General features: G+C 40.4%; 2 protein-coding genes across 8 annotated transcripts in view; both read right to left on the minus strand.

Moving 5' to 3' along the window:
* msi2b (musashi RNA-binding protein 2b) overlaps positions 1-22,683 on the minus strand; it is a 285,592-nt gene that overhangs the window by 180,201 nt on the left and 82,708 nt on the right. For all 7 annotated transcript variants that reach the window (XM_080866576.1, XM_080866573.1, XM_080866575.1 and 4 more), the window contains exon 6: positions 17,924-18,016. In XM_080866576.1, coding sequence (XP_080722702.1) covers positions 17,924-18,016 — 93 coding nt within the window. The remainder of the gene's footprint in view (positions 1-17,923; positions 18,017-22,683) is intronic.
* LOC308386845 (uncharacterized protein) lies at positions 66-1,987 on the minus strand. The gene is made up of 2 exons (XM_080866654.1): positions 1,476-1,987; positions 66-589 (listed from the first exon to the last, which is right to left on the minus strand). Exons 1-2 carry the CDS (start codon positions 1,733-1,735, stop codon positions 319-321), a joined length of 531 nt encoding a protein of 176 aa, XP_080722780.1. The 5' UTR covers positions 1,736-1,987; the 3' UTR covers positions 66-318.

Here is a 22,683-nt window from a genome sequence, read left to right on the forward strand (position 1 = left end):
ACAGCAAATGTTGGCACACAACTTGACACATGTAGAATTTATTTCATATTATACTAATGACAAAATATACTGATACAGTGGGATGCAGAAGTTTGGGCAACCTTGTTAATAGACATTATTTTCCTGTATAAATCGTTGGTTGTTACAATAAAAAATGTCAGTTAAATATCATACAGGAGACACACACAGTGATATTTGAGAAGTGAAAAGAAGTTTACTGGATTTACAGAAAGTGTGCAATAATTGTTTAAACAAAATCAAGCAGGTGCATCAATTTGGGCACCACAAAAAAGAAATGAAATAAATATTTAGTGTATATCAATGTGTGTGTCTCCTATATGCTATATGGGGTGCCTTTGTCTGGATGTGCTTCCCATCCAGAGCTGCACAGCACAGAGGAAAGTTCCAGCGCTCCTGGAATCCCTCTGTGATGGACCGCCAGTCTCCAGGTGAAGGCACAGCCATGAAGTCGTCCACTAGACAGTCCCAGATGGACGTCACTGCCTGGGGGGTGATCTGGCTCACCGTGGACACACCGACTCTGAAACTGAACGCGATGGTCCTGAAGGAGTCCCCGGTGACAAGGAACCTGGACAAAATTGTTCAAAATCAGTATTATGTGTACTGCAGTTACAAAATACATTATTCAAATTCCAAAATACTTTTGTGATGTCAGATATAAATCACAAAACTTAAATCTTACATAAAACATTTTGTAATTATAAGGATAATTACAAAATGTATATTAGATAATATCTAAAACAGTTGTGTTTTATTTTAACTTTAACATATCATAATTTGATTGGTAGCAACTTTCACAACTACAGTGAGCCAATCACTCATAATTCCTAAACATGTCAATCAGGTAGGAATGAAGTGAGACATTAATAGAAATAAAGAGTTGTATGTTGACATGTAGCCCTTTCCTTGCTTAAATCATTAATATTTTTGAAAAATTAATCTGTGATAAGACAGCTTATCAAGATAGAACCATGTAACTAGAGATGAACCAAACTGTTCAGTTTTATCTAACTCTGTTTTAATAAAGGCTGTGACCCCTGCTATAGAGTCTGACAGCTGCAGGGATTATATACAAATATTCAACTATCCCAGAATTAAACCAGGTCTAAATAAAAAGGAGTGAGTATCACTACAAAGGTTAACTCAGTGGTCCTAATGCTACAGTTTGATATCAGCAAACACCGAGCGCATACATTGATGTGACACCACAGCCATGCTATCATTCAAACACTGATAACAGCATAAATCGAATTAAATCGGGGCTTCATGAGACCTTCTGAGTATCACTAGAAATATTATAAAGAGTCGTCTCTGTACCACAGTTTGCTTTCAGTAAACACCGACAGCATTCACTGTTAGCATAGCACATCCATGTTAGCAGTGTATAACTGGATGGATTAGCATATTAGCACAGATATCAATAAAGGACTACCGTATTAAATAGTTTTACTAACCTCAGGCAGACGGACAGGCGCTCTGCAGGTGGGATTGAGCGTCTGTAGTTGGTGTCTAGGCGGGCGATGCTGGGACCGACGAGGGAAAGCAGGTCCTCAAACTGGCCGACGGTGATAGCGCTGGAATCGGCCGTCATCCAGGCGCAGCTCCTGGAGCAAGTGGTGAAACTCACCAAACTGCTCATGCCTCTGGAGGACCTGATGGACCCAGGTACGGCGAGGACGTCTTTTACGCTGCTGCTCTGCTCTCCACAGTACATAGAGAAGGGAGACTCTCTCTTCAAGCGCTAGCTCGATAGCTGCCATCTTGCAAAGATACCGGTCTGGCACAACTCCCTCCCACATTCCTCCCACATTTCCGGTTCACGCGCGTCAAAATATCATATTTTGACGCGCGATGGATTTTTCTTGGACACGCGTTGAGACGCGAATGTACACGCGTCAAATTAGGGGCGTTTGGGGCGTTTTATTCGCGTCCATCGCGTTCGGTGTGAACACACCGTTAGTCACCAGCTCGATAGCAAGCCGGGAGCTCGAGGGTCACTAGAGCCGCCGAGAACGGCAAACTCCCGGCACATCATTTTCAGATCACCGCGGTCTTTCGCTACTCAGGTTAAATGTAACATATAAATCACTTAGATAACCTAAAAATTTTATTATTTGGCTTTTTTTTTAGTGTTTTATTTGTTCGTGAGTAAATCAGTTTGGCTGAGATTAAAGTTATTAGATTAGATTCGATAAAATAAAACTTTATTAATCCCCCGGGTGGGTTCCTCCTTTGTTTTCACACAGCTGAATAAACGTCAAACAGAAAACTGATTAAACAGAAGTGTGAGATGGTCGAGAATTTACACCAGATTACATCTGATTAGTTGACTAATCGCAAAAATAATCGCTGACTAGTCGACTATTAAAATAATCGTTTGTGGCAGCCCTAGATTGCAGCCTATACAGATAATATAAAACCATGGAAATGCATTATCAATAAAAATAACAACACTAATAACAGCAGTAATGTTTAAGAATTTCAAGTTATGCTTTTAATCCAAAACATACCGCACATACATCTACAGACACAAAGACAAAACCTTATTTTCGAACAGTATTTGCATGGAGCTGCCTTGCTCTGTTCTGTGATGCATACAACGCCACATTTTCAGCACCAGATAAGGCACATCACATTCTACACAACAGATTAGCCGTGATGGTGGATGCCGTGTCCAACAGATTCACTAAGACTTCCATTTGCCAATGGAACCATCAACCCTTTTCCAGTGACACAGCCTTGGCCCCATTCGAACCTTTCAGTCGCAAGTGTGTCAGCCATGCAAAATGGAGAACAGATGTGGTATATGGGCAGAGTAATATAGTCTTACACTGCCTCCACTGCACCTGATGATATGGAGCCAATAGGGGCATTTGTCAAATGCAATCAGGTGTGATGGAGGGGAGAGATAGGGGGAGGACAGAGAAAGAAGGAGGGAGTGGGGGACTGAACAGCTTGAGCCCTGTCAAAGTCTCTTCAGAGCATCAGCTGTGGGGACACTAAGACCAAAAAACAAAGCTACCCCTGAAAAGAGTGAGCTCTGCTCCGAAAGGAGAGTGTCGCTTACAAGAAACCCTAATCACACCGGAGAGAAAATCAAAATCTACTCACAGCACTCTTTATTTCCATGAGGATATTTAAATTTGGATCATTTACAGAGCATGCTACACTCAAAAAACACAAAATTTCCAAAATGCCATAAGGTCATATCTTAATAAAAGGGAAGAGACACACGCTGTTCATTTCTCTGTGAACTGTGGCGCTATCTCGTTTCTGCTGCTCGTTTCTGAGCCTATAAAAAGGTCCACAAGGTCAGAATAAAGGCCAGTCTAGTCCCTCGAGCAGGGCACTTGAATGGAAAGTCTGAATCTGATTTACACTTTGGCCACATGTGCAAGCTGCCAATGCCTGGGCAACCAGCCAGACAAGAGAGGAAAAGTAGAGGAGTGTGTCAGTGATGATGAAGGTAGGAATAAATGCAGATACTGACACAGTATTACAAATACAAACTAGCAGTAAAAAAAGGCTAAATGAGAATGAGAACACAGGGCATTTGAAGATATTAATAATGAACATGATTGTTAGCAATCAGATCTAAATCAACTACTTTGTGTGAGAGCTTTTGTCTGACATGGGTAACCAAATCAGCCTTAACTCGCTGGAAGACGTGAACCACGTCTGTGACGTGTCACAATCTGAAACTCCATTTATACTGACAACTTCATCTCCTTTATGTAAATGGACGATTGCATCTTTTTTGTATCTGTTTTATCCTCAAACCAGATGGCAATGTGGCAATTTAGTTAAATGATTTCCAATTAAAAGAGAAACGCTATTGCAATACAAATGTCTTTTCTCCACATTTAACCAATATACAGACATAATTCTGATGTATGTGCCACATTGCTAATTCAAATCTGTTGCGACATGAGACAACTTCCATGCTGTGTAAATGCCATTCACTTTCCGAAGCGCATCATGTGCTTATCGACATTCTTTTTAGAGAAATGATTGCCAAAAAGAAGAAAGAAAATTGCCAAAGATGGAAGAAAAAAGTCACAAAGATAACAAAGGTGCTAATTACCATAGAGGCAAAAAATAAACCCAAAGAAACTGGATGTTCATTTTGCAAACATTGCTTAAATTATATAAGACACATGTTAAGTAAGATGTTGGTCTCTATCGCTAAATTCCCCTTCGTGACCACTGTAGAAAGGTCATTTATTTTTGTAACTCACCCACATAAACCGTATTAGGGTTTAAACTTACACATCATGAGGGTGTGACTTCATCTTACTAGAACTCTAAAATGTTTCTGTGTTGTTGGTCTGGGTTATTTCAAAAGGGAGTTATCTGATAATAATATAGCTTGCTGTGAAGTTCAAGAAGTACATCATTCAGATTGGCTTAGAGAAATATTTGGTAAATGGCCTGTATTTGTATAGCGCTTTACTTAGTCCCTATGGACCCCAAAGCGCTTTACACTACATTCAGTCATGCACACATTCACACACTGGTGATGGCAAGCTACATTGTAGCCACAGGTGCCCTGGGGCTGGGACACACTGACAGAGGCAAGACTGCCGGACACTGGCGCCACTGGGCCCTCTGACCACCACCAGTAGGCAACGGGTGGAGCGTCTTGCCCAAGGACACAATGACCGAGACTGTCGGAGCCGTGACTCGAACCGGCAACCTTCCAAATACAAGACGAACTGCCAACTCTTTGAGCCACGATCACCCTGCTGATTTATATTGCTAAGTATAAATCAGCAGTGATCTACATCTGATTGATACCCGCATATAGTCTGTGGATGCACACTGCTAACCAAGCTTGTGCTAGCTTAACTCCAGTTTTCAATAGATAACCTCTCAACATCAGAGTGGATACATCTATCTGTTATATGCAGTCTATGCATACCAGTGAGTCTCACAGCAAAAATGTCCGCACACACACACACACACACACACACACACACACACACACACACACACACACACACGTATAAGACAAAACAGATCAGACAACAACATAAAGAAGCGATGTGGTTTTGGTGATAGCACAGTGATTCAGTATTTATTGGAACCACCATAGCACAACAGAAAATACACTGTAATCAAAAAATTTACTGACGAGACCTGAAAGGAACAAACTAAAGATCACATACATTGAGTGAACAAAGGCTGTAAAAAAAGAAGCATGTTTCTCCCCAAAGAATAAAGGAGTATCTGTCATTATTTGTTAGCAACGAGCCTGACTCCCACGGGTTTAAAGCTTTTATGTGGAAATTAATATGTTTGTGGACCAACATAGCAATTCCACATTGGTAAATAAATGGGATAAAAGCACATCCAGTCCAATGCATATCAAGACTAACACAGTCACTTTGCAAACCAGATGGCCAACTTTTATTTCAAGAAATAAATTAACTCAAAAGTTGTGTCTTTTCTAATGAGCTTGCTTTGTGCTTTTTCATGTGCAATTTCATTTTCCTATTAAGATGTACAATAGTTTGAGCATGTCACTTCTACCCACATATCAGCTCTGCTTTAAACAGTCTAAAGCAAGCACGGCACAAGCTGATGGCAAAATGTCAATTGCTTCCCGAGTCTGATTTGTCCAGAAACAACACACTTAATTTGAATGAATTAAAATATCAAAATACTTGAAGTGTGTGCCAACTTGAAGGGGACACCTTCTGTTTTCCTGGTTTGCTCTGCTCAGAAAGTCAAAAACAAACCAATCAACATGAAGGACGCTGAAAGCCTGATGTATATTTCTCGGTAACTTGTACAGTTTGAAACATGGCAAAATTGTATATCACTATGTGACAACCAAACATCGGTGCTGGAGAATTTTATTTAGAAACAGCTATAATGTCAGAGCAGCTCTAGTTTTTTGATAGCCCAAGGCTATTTTTGTCAATGAAAGCAAAAATTTTTTATACACAATTATCCTCCTATTCAATGCAGTGAGTTGGCAGCTGGATGACTTGCTGGCAGATGATTTAATGCAATCAACTCGACACTTGAGCACAATAACGCCTGTCCTTTTAGTCTTCCCCTCATATCACATTCACATGAAGTTCTAATCAAATCAAATAAAAGCTGTTTCACATGTAATTCTGCCTCTTCTACCCACCCACTCATACTATGACAGAGTTTGCATGCTAAGAGTTCCTTTTAAATTAAACTTTTTTTTATTTTTTATTTCTTTAGGAAATGTTGTCCTCTCTGGTACCACTAAATATTTAAAAAAGGAACTAAAAAGAGGTCTGCACACAAACCCATAAAAATGTTAAGTGACACTAATTTGGTCAAACCAATTCACTGAATTTAATGAAATACAATTTCTGCTGGGACAATATTCACACCAGTTGGTCTGTGCGTCAGTGGGAAGGAGCATTAACATATTCCCGTGTATCATGAAAACATCCAACACAGTTTGCTTCGCCCAAAATTCTGGAGGGAGAGGGGGGGGGGGGGAAGCTGTGATTTAACTGAACAGAATCACATATGCAAAGCAGTTAGCGATTCCAGCGGAAATGGGGCTGTATATTCAGTCGTGTTGTGACACACACCTTTCTCTGTCTACATAATTTTATTTTAGTGGGTAACTCATCTTTAAAAAGGGATGACTGCTCCTTGGTGGCTTTTACAATGTGTGTTCAGCTGGAAGAGACTGATGCTGGGCTGGCAGTAGGCTTATCAAAAACAAGTTGAGGCAACCCTCCAGGAGGCAAGACGGAGAGAAGGATAAAATCTATGCTTCTGCTCAACTAACCATCAAACCTAATTACCTGTGGACAGGACTTATGGGCCACATGTTGGGTTCAAAGTTTCCTGATCTGGAAGTGACTTGGAAGAGGCTTTAGTGTGTGTGTGTGTGTGTGTGTGTGTGTGTGGGGGGGGGGGGGGGGGGGGGGGGGGGAGCGAGGGTGGTCAATGTGTCCGTGACCAAAAGATTAAGCTGAAAGACAAGACTCGGTGCCAGATCTTGGCTCTATGCCATTAGTTCAATCAAGCAGGCTTATTTAGCTTTTAGACAATTCGACCAGAACCCTGAGATACCACTTCAGAAAATAAGCTAAAGATTATTCATAGCATGGCAGCTAAGATAGGGATCTGTCACTCTCGAGCATCGTATACACGTCCGCTTGCTCAATACATTATTCATTTCTAAGGGGGTAAGCACACTGTTTAGGAAACACACAGACACAAACACAAAAAGGTGTAGAAATAACAGTAAATCAAACATAGAGGTCAGCAGAGCCAAGGAAAATGGATGAAAGCATAATGACTGCCATGTAGACACATAGACCTGGACACTTGTGTGGTGCTACCAGCATTTATGAAAAGGCTGCCTTAGAAATCCGCCTAAAAATAAAACAAAACTACAACATGCGTCACTGTTAGTCCAACCTTACCGTGACCCCATAACCCAAACTAAGTGCTTTTTAACAACTAGAAAAATGTCTCAAGTAATTACTGATCACCTAAATGCACCACCGAGAATCACTGACAAGTGCTACTGACAATATATTACATTTACCTTTGCACTCATCTTTACAAGTTCTGCATGATTTTATATTCTGCCAGCTTCTTGTATGTCATCTATACTTTTTTTAAATGGAAAATGCAAAACAAGAAAGATGCTTTTAACCGTTTGTGACATGATGTACCTTATCTTAATCTCCATCATTATCTGTGTCTTTCCCCATCTCTCAGTATCACAGAAATACATACAGTGGTTATTTACACAAAACTGGCTTAACAGCTCCACCATCTACCACTGATTAAAACTGATCTGCTGGTACAAGGTGTGACAGAAAGAAAAATCCACTGCTCTGTAAATTTCTTATTTTCATGTGCATCTCTCTTGTGGGGGATTCAGAGTCGAAAGAAATATAGGACCAAGATTCTTGTTATTTCATGGTGATTTTCTTTTCTGGCTAGCGGTGTTTACCATGCATACTGTAGGTGAGGTCCTTGGTAAAGATGCAAAAGACTAAAAGTTAGCTCCAGTTTAGGGTCTTTGGCATTTCAGATGAGGACTTTTATCCACATTCTGAAGACCACTGATCCCAATTTTGACACCACTGGACAGAGTCAGGCTAGCTGTTTCCCCCCTGTTTATAGTCTTCCTGCTAATCTAATCTAAGCTTGTGGCTGGAGCCTTATATTGAATGGAGAGACATCAATTTTCTTATCTAGCTCCCCACTAGAAAGCAGATGAGTGTGTTTCCCAAACTGCTGAATGATTTCTTCAAGGAGATTTTAGTTCACCTTAAAAGCAGCAGACAAGTGACTGTCAAATCTTTGTTTAATCACTTTCCCCAAGCACCAGGTAGATCCATGAAAGCGATGGTGGACGTTGCTGACTTTCACAGTTGCCTCAAGAAAGAATGAGCTTTTGTTAATGTCAGAGGGGGATATATACTGACTTCAATCATCACAAAAAGGCTTTAGAAATAAACAGCAAGCTAGCTATTACTTTACCTGTACGTTGCCCATTCAAGACATGCTGGTGGCTGTTTAAACAGCTGATAATTAGAGCAGGAAAGAAAACTCCCGCCTAACGTACTGCTATCCAGTGTGGCAGACAAATCTTGATATTTGTTATTTTAAAAGTGTGTTCTGCCTGATTCAAAACACTAAGAAATTGCAAACTGTATCAAATTCTTCTGCTTGCTTAGAAATTTCATATCTAAAATCCATTTCATGCAGGTTTTACAGCAGTAGCTCAATTTCAATTCTAAAAGGACATTGCATGTATTACTGACACGAATTATGTGACCCTATAATCTGATACAGACTAAAACATAAAGTAAAATAAATTAAATGTTTAAATTTATGACATTTAATCCTAGGCATCAACGTTTTAGCCACTGTTAATCTCTCTAGCTTTTTCTAGCCATTCGTTAGCTCTAACTATTCAAACATATACTTGGACGAGTTGACTTGCTGTAACTCAAACCAACAATGTCAGGCACATAATCAGGGGTCCATTTATATCTGAGTGAATTTCTTTGCAATGCTTGAATGTGTGTGCGTCTTTTTTAGTGTAACATGTAGTAGATGAGTCATTTCACATCAAGTGTGCTGCTGCTATGAACAAATTAAATGTTCTTAAAATGCATCACACACAATTTATAGATTTTTCAGTAGTTACAGTTTAACTTACAATGAGTTTATGCATATAGATAAATTCTAAAGGGGACCTGTTATGCTCTTTCCGAGCCCTGTATTTTTTTCTTTAACTCTACTAGTGCCTCTTTGCCTTTGACTGTGTAGAATAATAATTGTCTGAAGCTGAATTTTTATGAGATTTTTTTCCCCGCTTAATATGAGCATCCACCATTATAGGAGTACATTTAACAGTAAAGTACAGTATATATCTTTTGAAATAGTTTGTGTCCCTGAATTGTCTATCCTCCCCTGTTTCTTACTGAAATTCTTCTGAATAGGTCCCCTTGTTGGTCCTCACATGACTTGCTTTAAGTTGTATATTTATTTGGGGGGAAAACATCTGTATGTCACTCTTTCATCACCTTTTTTTTCAATGTTTCACAATGATTCACAGATAGGTTAGAGCAGGGGTGCAAAACATAAGGCCCAGGGGCCAGGATTGTGCCGCCAAAGACTCCAATCTAGCCCACTGGATGGCTTTGTAAAATGTAATGGATAGGATAAATTATGAATGTCTAACTGTATTTTTATAAGGGTTACAGCTTTTCACTACTCATAAAGACCTCCCCCATTGCCATTCATACTCCTGTCTTCCTTCTCTCACTCCAACCGGTCGCAGCAGATGGCCCCGCCCCTCTCTGACTCTGGTTCTGCCGGAGGTTTCTTCCTGTTAAAAGGGAGTTTTTCCTTCCCGCTGTTGCCAAAGTGCTTGCTCATAGGGAGTCATATGATTGTTGGGTTTTTCTCTGTATGTATTATTGTAGGGTCTACCTTACAGTATAAGTGCCTTGAGGCGACTGTTGTTGTGATTTGGTGCTGTATAAATAAAACTGAATTGAAAATACACTAAAACATGAACAATGAAATGAGAAAGAGGTCCCATTTTTCACCTTCCACTTTGCATTTCTGTCACGTCTGGCACTGAGCTAACAGAAATCTTTCTATCATTTTATTTTTATTTCTTACAATTGAAACCGAATGAGTCTGGCAGACCTCTTTTATTAACTACACTGGCATTTCTTTATTACGTAAACCAAAAAAGAACAAAACTGAAATTTATTGTTGAAATTGCACTTGTTTTTCTTATATTAAAATGTATAAGAGTTTAAATGTGTAGTTAAAATGATTTACTCTGACAGAAAAGGTAATTTCACTGGTTCAGCTCACTCAAGGGCCGTATGTGACCACGTAAAATTTCGAGTTTGACATTTCTGTGTTAGAGCATAACATGTCCAGCTTGTTAGCTTTACAGTATAAACTCACACATTTTGAAATTTTGTTTATATGCCTGATACACATGTTCAAAATCCTTCCTCAACACGAATGATGGTTATTAACAGATTAACAGTCTGACAACTAATGAATGCCTTGCCACACTGATTTGCTTATTCACCGTAGTGTGTTAAAAACATTGGTAAACTAGCACAGAACTGTGAGATATATTCACATATCTCAGAGCATAAGTCTTAGTGCCTTTTGTGATACACCGACCACTTGTGTAGAAACATGAGGCAATAATGGTTATGCTAACAACATGTTAACACTGTCACTTTTTAACAAAACATATTCACTACAGAAAATGAACAAACTCTCAAAAATATATGAGAACAAAGAATACAACAGAATCAGAGAAGAGCTGCATAAGAGAAAGCATATTAGAAAGAAAATGACAACTTCTGCAATTAGATCTTTTGCTGAAACTACAGTTTTCATTGCAATTACCCTCTTTTGTTTGGCCTACTTTGCTTCAACTAAATATTTTTCCAATCAGTCTTGTCACTACCAATGTAGCTTCAAAATGAAACCTAACAAGCAATTTCTAATAACTTTATTTAATGGTTCACATTTCTCCTTAAGTCTACATAATCTAACACTTTTAGAAGAACTGGGGATACTCAGACACACATACACATGCAGGAATGAGCTGTAAGTGTTTTAGATAAGTGAAACCTTTGAGACTTACTTAGCCCTTCACATCAAACCACAGCACATTGTGTACATTTTCATGTAAGAACATTTATCTGGTGATTTCAAGAAGGCAGTGTGTAGGAGGCACTCATAACATGAGCTGGAGCTGCCTGTGGACCTGGTCACACACAGCAGTAGGTGGCTAAAGAAGGAAAAGCAAAGGGCCACTTGAAGTCAACACTTATACTGAATTCACATACTATATGAAAGACATATATACTGTCAGTGTTGTGGAAAGGAAGTTATAGCCAACTCTCACCGCAATGCAGTATTCTTTCCACACTTTTGTCTCGTCTTAATTTTCAAAGTATATCACAGAAATATTATTCAACATGATTTTGAAGCTTTTGTTCTTTTACAACTGTTTGGCTACTGATGGCTGTTTTATTCTGTTTGTCATATACTTGTAAAATATGACTGGCTGTTTAGGCAGTGGCTGATTTGGGATAAATCCATGCAGAGGACAGCACAAATGATCTGTACAGCTCTGAGTATCACTTTATATGTTGGTAAGAAATGTGCATTGTCATCATTTGAGCTGTACTGTGTCAACAGCTTGTTTCGCAGGTGTTGCTGAGTCATGCTCTATAAAAAATGTCAGACGAGGGCAAACCTTTTTTTTTTTTTTAAAGGGATTTAAACCCTGTCTATCCATCTACCTATATATCTATAGAACACACACATAGCATATACCGAAGCATATTTCATAGGCATCTGGGAAATAAAGCTCATTTTGAGTCTCAGAAGTGCTCTCCCACATAAGATTCCCTGAGGACTAGACCACAGTTTGCAAAGCCGAGGTGTCCACCTCCACACCAGTCTGATGGTGAGACCGCTGCAAATTACTCATGACACTTCCTCTGATGACATTTTTAAAACCGCTTCCTCTGGTGAATGGCATCTCTGCCTCCTTCCAACCATCTATCCACCACCACCATCAACACTCCACCCCAACACACACAATAATTCCCCGGTCTACTCATGTCACAAGAGAGATTGCTGCCTCCTGCCTTCACCTGATTGACCCCCTTTGAGCAGGTGCTGGATCTGATCCAATCACAGTCAATCTTTTTTTAAACATTTCATTCTTTAAGCAGAACAGGGGCTCAAAATTCCATCATTCAATGACCCGATCAGTCGCCGATAACACAATCAAGCCAATCCCGGCTTATCCCCGGGGAAGCCATTTCAGGAGGGACAGCTGGGAGATGAGGCTACAGACCTACAGAAAGGTGTCAATCTCCCTTGATCCACAGCTCTTTTTCGTGAGCCGCCTATACTGCACAGCATCTAGTTGTTAAAGACCACTTGATATTGTGCTATTACTTAGTGCTCTGAATTCTATTTAATCCTCTGTTAAAGGTCTGCAGCAATCTGCAGTAAAGACATATGCATTAACACATACACACGTTCACTCTCTTACACAAAGACATACACTCAAGAAACGCTCTCAGACCTGCAATAGATCTAAATTTTTTTACGGCCATTTAAAAGCTACTCTATTGAAAATGTTGCTGGGCCACTGGGCAAATAAAGGTCGAGGGGGATATGAAATAGTTTGTCTTACGGGCCCCTTCCCCCCGTGTGTCCCTGCAGTACCGCGGCCATATCCACATTCATAGCCAATTCATTTATATTGCACTGCCCTTCTCATTGCTAGTCTCAGTCACTAACTACAAGTGACTGCAATGAGATTGAAGCTTCTGGCTAAATCTCCATTGCAAGGCACAAGCTCCATCATTGCTGCTCTGATCACTCCTTATAATCACTGGAACCAGACTATATCCTCGGCTGATTGGGGGAGTCACTGCAGAGAGGAAACAATCACAGAATGTCAGCAGATGATGGACACCGAGACGATGGAGTAGTGGTGGTCACTGTGAGCTACCATGTAAATGGCATGCAAATGTGCACCTGCACCAGCCGAGGAAGTGGAATGAAGAACTGTGGCCTTTTGATTAGGTTCCTTTCCCTCGCATGAAGTGTACTTTTCTGCAATGATCATCCATGTCTGCCATTTCAGCCAATGAACATGTTGAACATGTGAACAAGCCCAAAGTGCAATTAATGCGCATGCTAACGGTTTCTATTTTAAGCTTAGTGGATGGGTTGTTGAAAGAGCCTAAGTGCCATCGTAGGTTAAATTTAATCTAAAATCAAACAGATAAGACAGGAGTGATGAGATCAATTATTATTTGTGATTTGCAATCTCTGAGCACTGATTGAAATGGGCTCTGCGAGAACGGCATGCCACAGTACTCTATATTCTATAATGATCATTGTCATCAGGGCTGCTTTTTTCTCTGAATACCTGAAAACCTTGAATGTCTTTAAGGACCCTGGGCAGGTATGCAAAATTAATTCATACGGTCTTTACAGGCGGTCACAGAGTTATTTTTTTGCCATTTACAAAATCTAAGGGCACGCAAAATGTCAGCCGTGGTATTAGATTACCAGAGCCACAGAACAAATTTCATGCACTAACCAAGGAATCTTTTTCCGATGGCTGCATTTTAATTCTGCCTCTTATCTGCTTCCTTTCAGTGAAAGTATAAGAGAAGTATGCAGCTAGTTCCCTAGCCAAGGGTGAAACAGCACATAGCGGCTCTCGGCTGGGAGAAGGCGCTCTGACAGTGATCTTTCCATCAGTTCACTCATCCTTCCAGTGTCCTCCAACACAAGCCATCACTCTAGCAGTCACATCTCTCATCTGCTATTTGTTTCTTCTTTTTTTTCCACTGTAAGACCACTGCTGTATTTTATAACTCAGTGTGTCTACCTTTATTGCTCCTGAGCCCAGTGGCACTGAATTGGTTAAGCGCCTCCTTCTCTTGCTGCCACTGAGCTCCACCTCCAGGATCTGGCTCTAGACCAGTGGAGCAAGAGACCTAGGACCGCCTAAACATAAAGGGATGATTGTGGCAGCCCAGTGACATGGAAGCAAGTAGTTCTGATGAAACTGACCGTCAGCTTCAGGTCTGCAGGAACTGAGTCAGTGAGCTGTAGTTGTTTCAGCTCAGCCAAATAAAGGCACTATGAGACGCACTCATACAATAAACCAATGAGGAAGCATTAGCCAACACAGCTAACTAGGACTTTAACTGCAGGGAGAGCTCGTCTGAGGCCAGGGCAGGCCTCGGGTTGCACACCGCATGCAAATTTCTGAGGTGTCAACAAACGTACTCTCATCTTTAATCAAGTGCCTACGTCAGCGACATTTTGGTGACATCGGCGTACTATTAGAGTTTGGAAAATGATAATGACATACTTGCTTAAGTCCAAAACAAAATTTTGAAATATGAAAACTTTATTATTTCAGTTCTTTTGAATCTAGACAGCAACCCAACAGATATAGTTTAAAGGAAAACGTTACCAATTTATGCACGCACATTTCTTTTAGTTAAGTACTTAACTAAATATATGGTGTCTGAGCATGCCACACGATGGGCTTTGTGAAGCTACTGCCTATCAACTGCATGGTCACAACACATTTATTTATCTTGTCGATCTTGCTGGCAGAAAACAGGCAAACCTGATCTGCTGGCTTCTTTGAGGGCTCACATTAAAGCTAGTGTAGAGACCGAGATGTTGCTCATGCGGTCTAAATCGCAGTGGAGAATGTTAGCTTGACAGGTGGTGCAGTACAGTGATTAGGACTAAGGCTTTAATGAATTTCCAATCATCAAATTAACTTCTTGCAGTAATCTTATTAATGATAGATCCATCTACACAGCATTTGGTGGGAAATAGCTCAAACCTTGGTCGCTGTGACACCACTGTGCAGGGCAGAAACAAAAGCAGTCTGCAGAGGGTTGTTGTTGTTGTGCAAACTACAGACAAAAGCAAAGGCAGCTTTGACGAGTTAAATGAATTAAGAATGCTTACAAGTGACTGTGCATATTGCAAACCTAGCAATATGAGATTAAAAAAATGGGAAAAATGTCAACAAGAAAGGTCTAAATATGAGGGGAAATGACCCAAAGTGCTATATGTAAAGGCTAACAGTCTTTTCTTAAAGTCTGCACAGTAGCACATAGTGCACAAACAGCACAATGATTAATTTGACTTTATTGCAAGACAGAAATAGCAGCAGCAGCCTCCAGTTAAGAGTCCTTGAATATAAAGGGAGGCCAGGCAGTACTGATAAGATTGTCTCATCTGGCTTGCAGGGGTAAAGTGCATTGTGCAGCCTGGGAAAAAAGAAAAAAAAATGGAAGGCAGGATGTGGCTACTATTAGGCAGGTAATGGGATCCGTCTGAGATGCATTAGAATCAGTCAAACACAACCACACTTCAGTTCCATTCAAATGACTGTCACAATCACTTCAAATGCACACCTCCAGCATGTACTGTAGGTGACAAAAAAGTGTCTCTGGCTGTGGAGCAGCTCCTCTGAAGTTGTGCCAGGCTCAGGCACTTTCCTAATAGTGACGGCTGGGAGAGTGGCAGTGAGACTGATGTGCATGAGAGCTGTCAGCCTCTGCCCATAACAAATGCCACATCTCCACCGTGACAGAATGGAGACAGAAGGGAGGGACTGAGGTGGGAGGGAGAGGAGGTGTGGAGGTTACAGACAAAACCTGTGACCCAATTGTGGCCACACCAGCTGTTTCTCCTTCACTGCCTCCCAACCACCGCCTTCTCTGCAGACCACATCCTGCTAATTGGCGACATAGCATATATATATATATATTATATATATATATATATATATATATATATATATATATATATATATATATATATATATATATATATATATATAGACAGAGGAGTTGCTAAATAATATCAGTGAAATGGCCTGTTCCCAGTGAGAAAGAACATTCGCTGGTGCCTTAAGCTGAAGTTCTCTGATGATTGATAAGTGTTTCAAAACAGACTTCCCAGAAATATAAATGACTAGCTGCCCTGCCACCATGCTGGCTAATGTCCCCCTTGACATGCACATAGGCTGACAGACAGAAAGACGGACTGATGGCTGACTGACAGACTGACACACATACTGCCACCAAGATTCTATGAAGGGGAAACTGAATTAATTGGTTTTTCCTTCTGTGGATAAGTCTTTAGAGTGGTGTGTATGTGGCGATAATGGTAGGTTGCACTGACAGGCAGGTTATTTAATAAATCCTGGGGTGTGTAAGGCTGAAAGAAAGGACACACACAAAACAGAGAGAACCACTTTCTTTTTTTGCTCTGTATCTTGTCTGCCATAGCCCCAAGTATCAACCTCTGATGTTCTTTTTTTTTTGTGCCGAAGGCACTCAAACGCGCCCGTACGCACACATATGTACGTGCACACGTATACGCACACGCAGCCCTAATCACGCACCCACATAAATACACTTAATCGCTGACACACTCACGCATGGCAAGAGCAGTACTGCTAACACATCCAAGCATGCACAAGTAGGCTATAAAAGCACACACAGAAACATGCACAAGATCTCGCTCAATCAGTCTGATTTGTTTGTTTCCTCCTAAGCATTTGAGGATTCCTCAAGGAGGGAAAAAACTTTGTATAATCAAGTCAATTATGTCATTCAATCAAGTCGAAAATCATTTCGAGCCCTTTCTCACATCCATTGATTGCAAAGTCGTGCTGAATATTTGCTTGCTGCGTTCTATTGTGCAAATAAGCCATCTTTATTTGGAATGGCAGGCCAGGCCACGGTGAGGTCTTCGATGCCACTTCCAACTGAAAAAAAGGGAGCAAAACAAAGTCCTTCACCTTGCTCACTGTCAGTCAAGAAACTAACAGTGGGCTTCATAGGGGAGAGCTGGTTGCATATTGTCTCTGAACAAGAAAAAAAATGCAGTTTCTATTAATTTCTAAGGCCTCTTTTGTCTCCATCAGTACCGCGGTACATTATGTGCCCATGAAAAATCCATCCTCACTAAAATTGTTTAAACTCAAGGTCAAGTGCTGATGTTACAGGGACTGTATCAGCTGAAGGTGACCTTGACTGATGTGGATTATGACATGAGGGAAATGGATCTCTGCTCAGTGTGGGGAAATTATCTGTGAAATGCTGCCACTGTATCAAAGACTGTTTGTGTGTGTGTGTGTGTGTGTGTGTGTGTGTGTGTGTGTGTGTGTGTGTGCACGCGCGCGCGCATCTTTTAGAGTCAGCATGTGAGAGCGCTATATATACGTCCTTGTATAGATTGGTGTGCATATATGCCTCACTCATGGGTGGGGGGATTTGCGTGTGAGAACAGCACGAAGCAGCAGCATAAAGAAACAGACAGCTAAATACAAGGCTGTGCCAATGCCGTCACAATAGCCCGTTGAAACTTTATTTCCAATCCTGAGTTGTATTGGATTCTTATGTTATGCTATCACAGATAAAAAGAAAACATTATTTGTTTTTGTTCGGAGGTTTTTTTTCCCTCTTTGTAGGGTGGTTTGGTCATGGCAGCTGGTTGTCACTGCTTGTTTGCTCTGTACGTAAAATACATGTTGCTGACCAGCCATGGTGCACTGCGTGAAGCTACTATATCTTCAGATGTTTGCCTGTCGAAACACATATTCATTTGTTCAACTGTAAAGATAAAGGGAAAAACCTGCCCTGCTGATTCCTCTTAAGGCTCAACGTTTGAGATAGCTATAAAGACTGAGATGCTGGTCAAGAGGTCAAAGTTACACCGGAGTTAATCCAACATTTAATGGGAATTGAGAAGCGTTAAAGTGCGGGCTATTGTGACAACACCACGCGCGATGATAAGAAAAAACAAGTCTTACCTTCCCAAACTGTTCAAAATACTGCTTCACGTCTTCCACTACTGTATTGGCTGACAAGCCACCCACAAATATTTTCTTTGTTCTTGTGACCATCTGGAAGGAAAAAGGGCGACAGGAGATGATTAGTGACAAAGCTTCAAATGCTTTGTGCAACACCTTTAATGAGACTTCATACACAGTAAGTGAGCAGCACCTGGGTTGGAGGATGTAACAGAGCAAAGACAGTGTGATGCTAAACAGGAATACATGCATTCACACAACGATTAAAAAAAAGTAGCACCAGTAAGATCACAAACACTTGAGCTTTTAGAAGGAAAAACAAAAATATTTTAGTCATGCGCCTTTTCTGCACAATTGCTTTTCGGACGGACGTGCAAATCAAATCAGATTGTGAGAGAATTAAAAATTTCATCCATTTCATCCTTAAAAGTTTGTTTATCTTACCAAAAATAAATAAATAAATAATTTATGGACTTTCCAAAAAAAAAAAAAGAAAAACAATTAATGAGAGCTAGGAGATGGAATCAGAGTGCATTAAAGCCTCATTTAGCTTCAAACAGCGAGAATATTAAGGATTATTACCCACAGTATCAAAAAGGGCACAAACATCTGCTGCCGACTACATGCTAAATTTAGGAAGACAATTTAAGAGGGAATCACGGCAACAATTCAACATCAGCATGAGTGTAAAATCTTTTTTTTTTTTTTCACGCACACAAGGCTGCACCAATTAAAAATTAGCTGGTAAACTAAATGAAGTGATATTTATGTAGCAATATTTCTCAACACACCAAGTGTTTTCATAAACTCACAACCCCTTAACATCTAACAAATTAAACCGTATTAAAGGGTCTGTGTTATTTGTATTTTCTCTTTTAAGTGCAGGATATGATGTTATTATGATTAATGCTTTGGCCTCATCTGACTCTGCAATGAGAGGCTGCCTCTAACACTGTAGGGAGAAGGACTTTCACCTCAGACTGTTTCAGTGGTGATCACATTGCAGCTTATTATCTGATCCAGTCCTCGCTAGTAGCTCTACCTTTTAATGGTACAAAGAGAATGCTAAACGTATTTTTATTATGATCATGAAAATTCGCAATTATGCTGGTTATGGCATTAGTGAGGTCAATTAATCATCAACTTTGGAAACATCACTTGTTAATCTATCTATTGCCAAATGCGGTAGCACAGTGTTGATCGAGCTCTATGGCCCACTGCTGAGAGTAATGCAATATTTATCAATGCCCGGTATTATCACCCATGTCTGTGGTGACTTTCCCGGAAGAAAAAAAGGAAAAAAAGAAGCTGTATTTAGTTGCTGCTAATGCGATCAGAACATTTCCTTCTGCTGCAGCTTCACATTAAAAGCATCTACAGTAAGTGGCGAAACACAAATGGCCTTTTTTATGAAGTAGTCACCGCAAATGTAGTGTCTATCAGTGAGTGTTGCACTAAAGGCTATCATTCATCAAATATGCATCGACAAAACAAGACAGTGGTCATTTTCAGCATCTTCCCGCAGTTTGAAATACGGCAGGCGCTAATGGAACAAAGAAGGAGCAGCCACAGTGAGCTGCAGGCACCAGGCTGCACATCCTCAACTACTGACAGAGATAAGCCACGTTCCCTTTCGCTGTGCCCTACTATGTCCACAGTTATGCTACGTAAGACATAGTTTATGGGAAAAAATACATGTGTTGCTTGACTTGAAATTACAAGGGTTTTGTATGATGCCTCCTACTTTCTGAAACCAGTATAATTAAACCATGTTGGTCAGGAGTCACATCTAATTATACTCACTGGCCACTTTATTAGGTATAACCGCTAATTGCTCATTATTGCAACTATTTCATCAGCTAATCACATGGCAGCAGCTCAGTGAATTTAGCCATGTAGACAAGATCATTATGACCTGTTTACTTCAAACTGAGCATCAGAATGGGCAAGAAAGGTGATTTAAATGTCTTTGAATGTGGCATGGTTGTTGGTGCCAGATAGGAAACAACCAGACTTTATAGAGAATGGGTAAAAAAAAAAAACAGAGACTAGCAAGTGATCAGTAGTTCAGAAAAGAATTGCCAGACTGCTTCAAGCTAATAGGAAGGCAACAGTAACTCAAGTAACCCCTAGTTACAACCGAGGTATGCAGAAGAGCATCTCTGATCACACAGCCTGTGAAATGGGCTACAGCAACAGAAGACCACACTGGGTGCCACTCCTGTCAGCTAGTAAAAGGAAACGGAGGCTACAGTTCCCACCGTTCCCCAACAGTGCACAGCAGAAAACTGGAAAAAATGTTGTCTGATCTGATGAGTCTCGATTTCTGCTGTGATACTAAGACGGCAGGATCACAATTTGGCTAACAACTAAACAAGATGAAAACATCCCAACTTGTATCAAAGGGTCAGGCTACTGGTGGTATAAAGGTGTGGGGATATTTACTTGGCACATTTTGGGCCCCTTAGTGTAAACTGATCATGGTTTAAACCCCAAAACCTGCTGCTTATCATGTCCATTCTTGTAAGACTTGGCTTAGTTTGCTCATATTCAGCTGATTTTCATCTCGAACTGGTTACCTGAACCTGACAGTGAGTTCACTGTACTCAAATGGCTTTCACAGTCACCCGATCTCAATCTACTAGAGCACCTTCAGGATATAATAGAACAGGAGATTTGCGTCATAGATGTGGAGCTGACAAATCTGTATTGCGTGACGCTATCATATACACAAACTAACCACGCCTTTACAATGTGTACTCCACACACAGTTTGGGCTTCTAGTGAGGGGCAAAAGTCCCCAACAGAACACAAGACAAAAATAGAGAGTCATTCGGAAATAGAATTTGCCAATAATACAATTGTAAATCAATTATCTTGTTAGGAATCCAAAGTCCGAGCTAAAAATATTTATAAACTGCCCTACATTACCTATGTGAAGAGGAAGAATGACGAGCTAGTGGAATGAAAGTCTGACCTAATTTTGGAACAAATAGGGACACATTGAGAAGAAAAGTTGAGCCCTTGACCCCAGAGTGAAAGGATCCAGTGGCTCTGGTTTGGAGGAAAGGATCACTGCAATTAAATACAAACTATCCATCCATCCTCTTTTCTGTCCCAAGGCAATAAAGAGTTTTTCTGTTTTGACATGTATGATGATGTTGGAAATCCTGCCGTGAAATTGCAGTACCTTCTTCTGCTTCTTCACCCAAACAACAGTCAGTGTTTTTCCTTATTCTTGAACATAGGGCATAGATTTTTGAACAGGTGCTGTCAACCACCACGATCAAAACCCAAAATGAAGGAATATGTTTTGGAAAAACTGTGCTCAAGCCCTCCAGTAGAGCTCCAGAGATTGGAGAATCAATACCAAAGCACACTGAAGCTGTTCTCTTTGTATATGCTGGCCCAACACCTTACTAAGACATGGTAGGTTTTTACTTTAACTTATGATGCATCTTATAAGGTCAGCTTGTTTTTCTTGTACCAGTTTGGCCTGTGCAAACAGAGAAAGAACAAGATTACTGTACTTTGAAGAAGACCACATTAACCCAAACAAAATATTTACTGTCTCTGTAAAGTACTAAACCCATTCTACAGATTGAAAACGCGCTGATACGATGTGGTATATAATGATTTTTGATGCACCGCTCTGTAATCTAACTGGCAAAACAAACAAATAAAAAAAAAAAAAGAGGCAGAAAACGCAGTGGAGAAAGTCACGGCTCTGATCTCTCTCGGCTCGCCTAAATCAAACAGAAATAAATGATGGGGGCTGGATAAACATACTCTGGAGATGCCCGGCAAACAATCAAGAAAGCTGAAAGAGTCTACCTTGATCAAAATGCTGACCGAAACACTTTCCATCTATGAAAGAGGCTTAACACTGAGAAAAAAAGAAGTGACATTCAACTAGAGCTGAAGAACCATCTGTCAAGTGCTTTCCAGGTGCACACAGTCTCACAGGCACATAGCCTGCACATATGCACACAGCCTCCCACACATGGGTCCTCTCCTACAGTTAGTTTCTTTTTCATGAATTTTGCGCAAGTGATTTTTTAAAAAAATATTGTTTTATCATACAACTCAATTAATCCAACTACAAAACAAAAAAAGGGAAAAGAAATGAAGTCATTTCCCAGTTTTAACTCTAATTTAAAGGTGAAGAAGGGAAAAGAGCTCAGCGCACAGCATCTTCTTTAGGCCTGGGGATGCTGCCAAGATGAACAAATAACCAGAAAAAAAGTAACCACAAGAGGCCGGGGCTGACACTGCACGCTCAACCAGTAAAAATGTAATCAGCGATGTTTTATTACACTGACAAGAGCAACGAGTCTCACTCAGCGCTTCATCAACTTCATGAGAATGTGCAATGGGCCACAGGTTTAAATATGCAAACACAGCTTGTGTAGTAATTAGTGATGGCACACAGGTGTCTAAATACTCTTGACCATCAATATTGCTGCAGATATCAGCCTGAACAATTCATAGAAAAACAAACAAATCAGTAAATCCAGTGTTTGACATGCTATAAAGCGAAATCTGAGTTCATCTGTGTGAGTTAAATCATCGTAAGTCAAGCTTTCCAAGATGGTATCTCTGTTAGTCCTTAGGTTAAATTGCTATTAGAAGGTTCGCGTGGTAAAGAGGTAGTACCAGCCAAATTATGCATACTAACATGCAGTGTCACCTAATGTCAACGTGGCAATGATAATCTCAAAGCACACCTGAGGATGAGAGAGTACAGCTTAGACTGAAGA

Source organism: Rhamphochromis sp. 'chilingali' (assembly GCF_963969265.1).
Source record: "Rhamphochromis sp. 'chilingali' genome assembly, chromosome: 19".
NCBI lineage: Eukaryota > Metazoa > Chordata > Actinopteri > Cichliformes > Cichlidae > Rhamphochromis > Rhamphochromis sp. 'chilingali'.